The 10,737-nt window shown below is 40.6% G+C and overlaps 1 protein-coding gene across 1 annotated transcript; it reads left to right on the plus strand.

Moving 5' to 3' along the window:
* Positions 1–765: 765 nt before the first annotated feature.
* On the plus strand, positions 766–5,520 carry LOC116045436 (bifunctional protein GlmU-like). Its single transcript, XM_031293086.2, has 3 exons — positions 766–897; positions 3,356–3,547; positions 5,245–5,520. Exons 1-3 carry the CDS (start codon positions 895–897, stop codon positions 5,494–5,496), a joined length of 447 nt encoding a protein of 148 aa, XP_031148946.1. The 5' UTR covers positions 766–894; the 3' UTR covers positions 5,497–5,520.
* Positions 5,521–10,737: the final 5,217 nt, after the last annotated feature.

Genomic DNA, 10,737 nt, shown 5'->3' on the forward strand with positions numbered 1-10,737 from the left:
AATGTAAATATGTCAGAAACAGCATTTTAAAACCGTGTTTTGTGTGTAATTATTGAATGCAATTAAAGTGGTTAACACCCCACCCTGTTACTCTAACACATGCATGTGACTTTATCAAAAACAGAGAGCATTGCAGTGCTTGATAAAGAAGGAAAATATCAGCCAAATGCTGTCACATGTCAGTAAAAAGAAAACAGTTCTGTTTAAGGATTCAATCAGCGAGCATTTTGTATTTTTTGTACAATGCAGCAAATTGGTTAAAATCTATTAACAAAAATAAAAAATAAATGTTCCTTTTATAAAACGTGTTTCTGCATATTTGAAACCATTTCTATGCGATTTTCTCTCTTGCATTTTTCCCCTCTGTAATTTAAGGCGTAACCAAGGCGGCATAGGACAATGGTTCCCAAACTCTTTCACGTGAAAGACCCCTAAACTGACACAAATTAGACCCACATTTGATAAGATTTTGTCCCACGGTCCCCTGTCTGACAGGATTGTTGCTTTTTTTATGAGAGTGTATTAACCCATGGCCAAAATAGTCACACGTTCTGTGATTGTGTTACTTTGGGATGGACTTATAGTGGAAACAAATGATTTCCCTTTTTGCTGGGGACCCCCTGGAACCCCGTCAAGGACCCCTGGGGGTTCCCAGACCCTACATTGGTAACACAGATCATTTTAAGCGTCCCATCTTGTACTCCAGTTAGCTCTAAAGGTACCAGCAGGTGGCAGTAAAAGACCAGAAAAACAATGTCTGGAAGAGCTCTGCAGGAAGTTAGTTCTCACTGAGCATGCTCAGTTTCACCCTTGCATGTGTGTCTGCCTGTTAATGTTTAACTCAAGTGTTTGTGCTTAGAGTTTAGTCCTCTGGGAGCCTCAGACTCGTGCACAATGGTGAGTTTTCACTTTTTAAACTTTTTTTCATCTGAACTGAATCCACAGCAGATAAACAGAAAACTCATGTCAGATTTCCAAATTGTTGAAATGCACTCAGGCAGGATTGTTTCCCTGTGACATCCAGACATTAAGAAAGCTAAAAAAAAATGAAATAATGCACGTTTTCACTCACTCTGTGCATCACAAAGTGCTCTCTCTGCTGGAGTTAAGCCTCATGCTCTCAGAGATGAAGAAGAAGCCATGTGTTGTTTGGATTAAAGCAAACTGCAGCAGAAGAAACACTGCTGGCTGTTTTTATATCTTTTTAGACTTAACCAGAGCTATAGCACTTAAAAAAGAAACGACTCTAAAGCTAAATTACTGTAAATGGTCTCATGAGTTATCCACCTGCACTGCTGCAGATAAGGCTACGTTCAGACAGCAGGCAAAAGTGGCCCAAATCAGATTTTTTTTGGGGTCCAGTGACCAGGTCAGACTTCTTCAGAAGTAGTGTGAACACTCAAATCTTGCCCAGATCTGATTTTTTTCAAATCAGATTTAGACCACTTCCATATGTGGTCCTGAATCAGACCCAGGTCTGATTTATTTCAATGCGGCCTCAGGGTGAACAACGAAGGTGGATTTGATGCGACTTTTACGTCAATCTACATCGACATTTGTCACAAATATGGTCCGGCAGGAGTTACAGCCCTAGACACAGACACTAACATTAACAACTAGACTAGGCCTACAACATGTTTACACTAGTACATTAGATTAGAGAAGAACTTACTCAGCAGCAAACATCATTTTATTTTTATTCCTATTCTCCTCCTCAGCACCTGCTCATGTTACGGCTGCCATTACACAAACATTTTGAAATAAAAGCCAAAATGCTTCCTTCCTCCATAACCTCCCTAACTTTAGTGTGACAGCGTGCTGCGTCTGATGTCATTGGTATTGGTCTTTTGATCATGCGGGTCAGTTCGAAACCGCAAACAGTTCACACTGGAATCTGATATAGGCCACATTTTAAAAGGTCATGAGAACAGCCAAACAAAAAATCAGATCTGAGCAAAAAAATATGATTTAAGCATTAAGACTAGTGGTGTGAACGTAGCCTAAAGTACTACAAGTTCCCAGCCGAGTCTTCTGTCACCTCCTATAGGTTTTCTCATTTCTACTGTATGTGTCTGTTCTGCTTTTATAAGAATCACTGTGTCTTCGAAAGTACCTGAAATCTGTTTTATAGTTGATTTATATACATTTCAAGCAGATTTCAATAGAAAACTGCTTTAACAAAATGTAAAAATAGACTTAAATATGACTTTTAAAAGATCAAATATGGTGATAATTAAAGCTGAAGAGGACTGTTAGTCGACACATTGACTCGTCACCGTGTTAGTGATTGAATGTAAAGTGATGTGAAGTTTGCTCGGCCTGTTGAAGCTCTTTGTAAACCTGCAGATCAGTGTGATGTTTGGGTCACGTTAGCCCCTCCCCATCCCCCTGCAGGGGTCAGAGGTCACGCTGGTGTTTGGTTAAACACAATGATCCTGTTAAAGATCTGTATGGAACACACACACACACACACACACACCAGGCACACATATTTCAAATTGCACACATTTTGTATTGAAGTATTTAGATCCTTTACTTTAGTAGAAGTACTAATACCAGATTTCAGATTTTTTATTTAAAAGGGACAACACACATAAATCAATAGGGGTGGGAAAAATAATCGATTCTTCGATGCATCGTGATTCTCTCTAGAACGATTTGATGCTCGATTCTGATAAGTTAATAATCGATTAAAAAAAAAAAAAATATATATATATATATATATATATATTTTTTTTTTTTTTTTATGTGTTGATTTTTATTTAAAAGTTACTGTCTCCAGACAAGTACAAATCAGAAAACAGAGTGACTGAAAGAGGATGGGATAATGGACAACAACTTAGAGTTTAGGCAAGAGTGCAGAAAAAAAAACACAAAAATGGCCAAAAGGAAAAAAAATTAAATATTGTATATATACACATGATCTAATAAGACATGCATAAAATAATTAGGCAAAACACATATAGGCTGTTCATCTACTTTATCACATTACATCTGACCAGCTCATCTTTCATGTTCTAAGAAGCCAATTCTCCACCTTTAAACATGACTGGGCCTCTGACATGGAAGATTACTGGGAGAGAAGGGGACTTTCACTACAAAATAACAACCTCCAGTAGACAAAACATTTCATTAAAACTTGTGTGTGACAAATATATGTCAAAATCTAAGCTTTGTCTAGCTGCTTTGTCTAGGAAGTGATTAGCAAACTCTGATTAGCAAACTCAGATTTATATGTATATTTTAAAAAATCCCACATGGAAATATACATTAAAAAAAAATTGTTGTTGTATCTAAAATAAAAGAGAGTACTTAAAAAGAAAAATGAACAAATGAACCATGTTTTTTCTCCCAGAGTTCAGCAGCAGGAGGCTCGTCTCTGCAGGTCCACGCGGTCCGGTTTGGCCCGGGTCAGGACCTGCTGGGATCTCTGCAGGCGTTCGTGGAGGAGAGGCGCCTCCGAGCGCCGTTCATCATCACCTGCGTGGGCAGCGTCACCAAGGCAACGCTCCGGCTGGCCAACGCCACGGCAGAAAATACAAATGAGGTACCTGAAGGCAGCACGGAACCCGAGATTTACCGTCTGGAGGCGGCAGACTTTATCCAGGCTGTTGTTTAGCACCTTTTAAAATGACCACATATTAGATTAAAAACCTTATTACACCGTGTACAAGATTAGTGAGAGTTTATGAAAAAAAGAGAGAAAAAAAATATAAATTGTATTTATATTATTTAGCTCATAATAATATATAATTACATGAAGATATGCTGCACCTGCTGTATCATGTTACTCTCTCTCTCTCTCTCTCTCTCTCTCTCTCTCTCTCTCTCTCATATATATATATATATATATATATATATATATATATATATATATATATATAGATAGATAGATAGATAGATAGATAGATAGATAGATAGATAGATAGATAGATAGATAGATATACACACATTTTATCAGAATACAGCATAGAAAATCTGCTTAGAAATATAGGAAATATTTGATAGAATAGAACATAATGTAATTCTGCTAAATAAGACATGACATTCGTTATTAGTTAAACTTGTTTTCATTTTAAACAAATTGTATATTGTATACAATACACATTTTCTATAGGCTCAGTCTGCCACTTTAAAAAACAAACAACTCCAGTGCTGGTTCCATGGTATCTGAATTTTGGATAGTCACCATGGAAACAATAGGCTCGTTCGAGATGAACTGCACCTCGCCTGTAAAGTGGACGAGAGCAGGCGGCGGCAGCCGGGGGCAGTGATAAGAAAAAGCTGCGGTCAAGTCGGACAGTTTCCAGCCGTTTCCAGCAGCCTTCATTCTGAACAGGAAGTCACAGAAACACTCACATCCTGTTAGGTCCGATTCCGATTTGATAAAATGTTATCAGACCCATAAATCAGCTTGTACGCAGTCTCCAGTTGTTTTTATTATGACAGAGTAGCTGTTAAAATGCTCTACATGTGATCTGTTGCTGATGTTAATAACAACAGACTGTAGATGATCCGTGATCTGAACAGATTGTGAAACGTCACGTGTTCTGTACAGAATGCGCCTTTAAATCAGACAAATAGCAAATAAAATCCCTCCAAATCAAAATCAATGAAAAGTTTATATAACACGTCATTGTGTTGATTATTCTGAACCAATCAGCTGTTAGATCAACTGAGAGCCAGGCGTTTCCCAGCATGCCCTGGGTCTTGCAGTCGGTGGAAAGCAACTGCGTCGGCTGCCTCTGAAAGCTGCGGCCGCCTTGATCTCGTGAGGTCATCGTTGCCCACGTGTGCATGACTTCAGTCGGGATCAAGTCGGACACAAATCTAACCGGCATGCAATGGGCGGCGATCGCCGGTGATTGATTCTGCGCAGGCAATCACAATTGTCAGATTGACAGAAAGTTCAAGTTCCTTTATTGTCCCCCAATGGGCACCAGGGAGGGGCCAATCATATTTCGGGGGGTTCCACGGTGAAATAACAGTGACACAGAGCTTGTGTCAGGGTCATCAAATCTATAACCACAGGTCCAATATACCGACCAAGAAGTGCAACTGTATGAAGTCAATAATGTCTAAAACCTCTGGACTTTTAGACATTAATTCTATGATTTCACCCTTTTGTTCTGATTCCAAGCTTGCCACCTGCCAGTAGTATTGATAGGCTATAAATAAAGTGAAGTAACAGAGTAAAGGAGTAATCCTCCACGTTTCATGCTTCTGGACTTTCCCCTCCCTCAGGTGATCCAGCTCAGCGGGCGGTTCGAGATCGTCTCCCTGGTGGGCACTCTGAACCGGGACGCCCACCTCCACATCTGCCTGTCGGACGCCGAGGGCAAGACGGTCGGGGGTCACGTGCTGGGAGACCTGGAGGTGTTCACCACGGCCGAGGTGGTCGTCGGCGAGGCACTCGGCCTGCACTTCACCAGAGACATGGACGAACGGACAGGCTTCCCCGAGCTCGTGGTTCAACTGCGAAAATCTGACAGCTGAAGGATTAAAAACAAGTTTACCAGATACAGCTGTGGTGCCCTTTTATTATGAAAAAGATTACATTACCCATTGGGAACTCAATTCATGCATGACTTAATGCATGAACAATATGTTATTTAACCCTTGTGTTGACTTTGGGTCAAATTGACCCATTTTCAATTTTTGTTTTATATCAGAAAATAAACAGCAAACTGTTAAAAAAAAAAAAAGGCGTCAAAAATGTCGAAAAAAATAAGTGTTTTTTTCAAGGTTGACAGGAAGGACTACATGAATGAATTCATGCTTTTGCATGCATAAAGCCATGCATGAATTCATGATAACTCATGTACCATTATTATAAAGTGTTACCATTACATATTAACCCTCATGTTGTCTTCCCGTCAACCATGAACTTGTGTCCTACAGGGTTTTTTTTTGTCGTTTTTTTTATTTTTTCTTGCTTATTTCAATGCTTTTTTATTTTATGTATGGTCAATACACCTAATTTATGACATTATACATAATTTTTGAGTTCGAAAAAGCCGAAATTATCAATTATTTTAACAAGTAGTTCCGATCAGAGGATGTTGAGTGGATAATCACAGACTGGTTAATGTCAACATTTAGTCTGGATAGTCTGAAACCATATAAACATTTTTTTTTTCAAATGCTATACAATTGAATAAAACACCCAAAATTCAATGGAAGTAATCATAAATTTTACCTGCGAAGAACGTTGTATCCATACAACGTACATCCATGCATCCAAGTTATTTTTGGGCAATTTGGTTGAACAAAACCAATATTTCTTCTTTCTATTTAACAACGCAAGGGTTAAACGACATGTAAAGAGTATCCACTGTAACTTCATGAGACCTGTGTTACAGATTACAGATAAAAGAAGAGACCAAGCTGTGTACAAGTACTCCAGTACAATTAATTTCAAATCTTACTTCCATAATAATGCAGAAGTATTATAATAAAAATGCATGTATCTACATAAAAGTAGCCTACGTTTTCAGCGAGTTATTTTTTTTAATTTTTATTTTCAAAAGCAATGTTTTCATGCAAATGAGTTCATTGAAATATAAATGAAGTTCAAAATATGCAACGTGCAAAGTTTTTGGTGATACCTGCTAATGGAACTCCTTTCAGCCGCTTCTTCCTGTGAAATGTTTTGGATTTTCATCGCCAGTCTGCAGTTGGAGATCTGTGATCGATGGCGGCTGTCAAAAGATCCTCTAACCGTAGCGAGCCTGTTTTAATATTAGAGAGTCGTATATTTTACGTGTAGAAGAACAGAACACATTGTCTGATAGAGCTGCAAAGATTAATCGATTAGTTGTCAACTGAAATTAATCGAGTACAAATTCTCTGATTGCAGCTCGTTAAATGTGAATATATGTTCTAGTTTATTCTCTCCTCTGTGAGTGTGAATATCTTTGAGTTGTGGACAAAACAAGACATTGGAGGACGTCATCTTGGGCTTTTGGGAAACACTGATCCACATTTTTCACAATATCCAGACATTTTATAGCCCAAACAACTAATCAATTAACTGAGTTAGTTGCAGCCCTAGTCTGCATCTCTTCTAGCTTTACATTCTTAGTAGAACTGCACAAAGTAATGGCACCTCTCTCTCTCTCTCTCTCTCTTTGTCAACATTGTTCAACATTGCATCAAACTGCCAACGGACAAAGGCAACACATGTAAATGTTGCATGTTTTGGCTGCGTCTGGCCAGCTTTAAGAACATCTTCAGGGGATGTAGCTTGTCTTGAGCCCCAGCAGCCAATAGGAGCGGCTGCTGGGGCAATAGAGCTTTCTGCTAATAGATGTTAAACTGAGCCACGGCCTTTCAGAGCCTCTGACCCCCCCTGGTTGGGACAAAACAAAGCGAGAACTCTGAGGATTAGCCATGACCTCAGCTCGGTCATGGCCGCTGCTGCGAAGAAAGGAAGGGCTCCGTTTGCCGCGTGGCGGGTGGGCGGGTCGGAGGGAGGGGAGAGGGGAGAGGGGAGTGGTAACAGCCTTTTGATGGAATCCAGTTTGTGGAGTTTAATTGGACCTCAGGCTGACTGATTCCAGTCTTGAGTGACATGTTACTTCATTACCATGAACACACACACTAGTTTATTTTGACTATCCCACACACACCGTCCTGCTGCCACAAATACCCAAAATGTGGATTAATCCGCTACTGAAAATAGTAACAACATATGTACTGTTTCCTCCTGTTTGTTTGATTAAAAACTACAGTCACCCGCTGTTTTAGGAAATAATCAATGGGCTTTTGAGGCTGAGAGCCACAGAACGGGAAGGAAAGTCCAACTATTGAGAGACAGACTTAACACTTTAAGTGTGACCAAGAATGTGCAGTATTTCTGGTTCCTTTAGTTTATAGAGTTTTTGTGTCCTGTTATTGAGATTCATGGTGCGTAGGAGAACTTCATTTGGAGACGTTTCTTATCCCCTCTTTTTGTATATTTAACAGAAAGAGAGAGTCTCCAGGTGAAAACTGGACAGTAGTTTCTGCAAATATCAGGATGGGATGGTTTGTGCCAAATTTTCTGAAAAAAGAACAAAACAACAGATATCTTGTACAGAAGCTGTGTTGGAGTCCCATTAGTCTCGCATTGCCAGACCTTACTCCAGAGCGCTGCTGAGGAGGGTCTGGCTAGTCCACACAGCATTCTGGGATGGGAGAAAAACGTGCTCTGGTTTATTGGCATTTCTTTAAACCAATCACAATCGTCTTGCGCGGCGCTAGGCGCCGGACGGAGCCACAGTGCCGCTTCAAAATAGCTTCGGGAAGGAACTAGTTTTGGTGGAACGTGTACGTTCAAAAGTTGTTGATAAGACAACTTAAAAAAAAATTAATAATAAAAATAATACAAAGCTTTCTAAATGCTGACCGTGATGGAATATGTAACTGCAGAGAGTCTGCAAGTTTGTAAGCCGGAGTTTAAAGTGTGTGATTTGTTATCACTTAATAAAGTAATGCCAAAACCACCCATACGGTCCCGGTCGGGATGGAAAACTCTCCTCCAGGACAACAACACTTTGCAGGTCTTTGCCGTGTTTGTGCGCTTCAGTGGGGCAGCCGGCCTGCAGCCACATTAAAGCCGAGCTACAAAGCGTCGCCGCTGCAGCTTTGTGCTTTTGTTTTGCTTGTGTGGAAGCAGCATGGTGGCCGAAAAGCGTTGGTGGTCTGCCCCAGTGCCCCCTGGGAGGCAGTTTTACGCATCCAACTAAAGCAGCTCAGTTCTCGTCGGCTGACAAATTGGGAGGCGACGCTGCAGCCCAAAGCGTATGTTCTCGATTTGAAATATATAGCTTTTGATCTAAAGATCATTCTCAATTATTTTTCTCCTTTAAATGGTGTCTTCATGTGACAGAGATGATAAAACATTAACAGGCAGGCTTGTTTTTCCCTGTACTTACGCACACTTGTCAACAAAAGAAAATAAGATCGCCTCGTTTGAAACGTTGATGAACAACAGTTAGTTGTCTATTGTTTCACAGCAATGCTGGCAGTTTTCGCCTTCTGTGATGCACCAGTTAGATTTTACTGTGAGAGCCTTGCTCAACAAAGACTTGACTTTCATGCCCGCACTTTCCCGAAACCGACAATCTGACATTCTCGCCCACTCGATGCTGTGATTGGTCAGCTGTGTGCCAAGGTGAGAAAGTAAAGCTGGTTTGAACTTCTCGCTCTCACTCGTCATTCTTTACACCCCCACCACTGTCAGATGAACGCACCGTTGGCTAACTATTTCAACTGTTGGCTAACTATTTCAAACGTTAGCTAACTATTTCAACCGTTGGCTAACTACCGTTGGGGAGAGTTCTAGCCCGACCAGGCTCCTCTCCTTAACCTTTCTCTCTTAGTTATGCTGTTATAGTTTTAGACTGCCGGGGGACTTCCTTCCTTCCTTTGACACACTGAGCTTCTCTCTCCTCTCTCTTTCCATTTGTGTACATCCATGTCCCAGAAATGCTTGTTACTAACCTAGCTCTGGGGAGCTTATTCCCCGGAGTCCTGATGTTTGTTTTTTGTTTTTTTTGTTTCCTTGGATTAAGGTGACACCAAAATCATGCTTGCAGCTGTCGCCGTGGTCCTGCTGCACGTCCTGCTATGCCCTGTTACACCCTGCTACACTCTGCAGTGCCCTGCTACGTCCGGCTACGTCCTGCTATGCTCTGCTGTGCCCTGCTACGTCCTGCTACGCCCTGCTATGCTCTGCTGTGCCCTGCTACGTCCTGTAACGCCCTGCAGTGCCATGCTACACCATGAACTACTACAACTACTATTTCTAGTAATAGTTCCATTATCTTTATTGTGACTATTATTGCCACTGTTCATCACACCACCAACCGGCTTCGTCAGACACTGTCTACCAAGAGCCTGGGTCGGTCCGAGGTTTCTTCCTAAAAGGGAGTTCTTCCTCGCCACTGTCGCACTAAATGCTTGCTCTTGAGGGAATTACTAGAAATGTTGGGTCCTTGTATATTATAGTGTGGTCTAGACCTACTCTATCTGTAAAGTGTCTTGAGATAACTCTTGTTATGATTTGATACTATAAATAAAATTGAATTGAATTGAATTAACTATTTCAACCGTTGGCCAACTATGCTAACTATTTCAACCGTTGGCTAACTATTTCAGCTATTTCAACCGTCGGCTAACTGTTTCAAACATTAGCTAACTAGTCTATTTTAACCATTTCTCCATTACTTTTAGCTAATCATTCAAACTTCTTAGTCATTACTTTTAGTTAAACGTCTGTGCTCGCTTGCTAACTTTTGCACACACTCTTATATAACTGCAGATGTAGTGTTCAGGTGTTACAAATGACTTCATGTTAATATGGGGATATTCTTCCAATCATATCATAATTTCTACTCTATGATCTTTCCACGCACCCCCTGGCAACTGCAAATAACCCCTGGTTGGGAATCACTGCTTTACACAACTATTTTTGTCACTTTTTCTGTGAACAACCAAGTGCAACACTATGAATGTCTGAAAAGGTATCCTAATCAAACAAGTATCACGTCAGCCAGCTTTTCACCCTTTGAATGTATCTATAAATCTATTAAACTAGCCTAGGCACTACTGTTTCCTGGCATTACCTGGCCCTTACAGGTTGAGCAGGTGTCTGTCTTCCTGCTCTGCTCAGGTTAATCTCCTCACTTTGTCTCTTAGTGACACACAAGCAGCAGTAAAGCTGGTAAGGAGGCTCCTAATTACTCCGTTTAG

This window comes from Sander lucioperca, chromosome 19 (assembly GCF_008315115.2).
Source record: "Sander lucioperca isolate FBNREF2018 chromosome 19, SLUC_FBN_1.2, whole genome shotgun sequence".
Classification (NCBI taxonomy): domain Eukaryota; kingdom Metazoa; phylum Chordata; class Actinopteri; order Perciformes; family Percidae; genus Sander; species Sander lucioperca.

What these genes read in the sequence shown, in the direction of transcription:
- LOC116045436 (XM_031293086.2), top strand. An exon ending in CGGCAGAAAATACAAATGAG is followed by an intron (nt 3,548 to 5,244) that starts GTACCTGAAGGC and finishes CCCCTCCCTCAG; the next exon opens with GTGATCCAGCTCAGCGGGCG.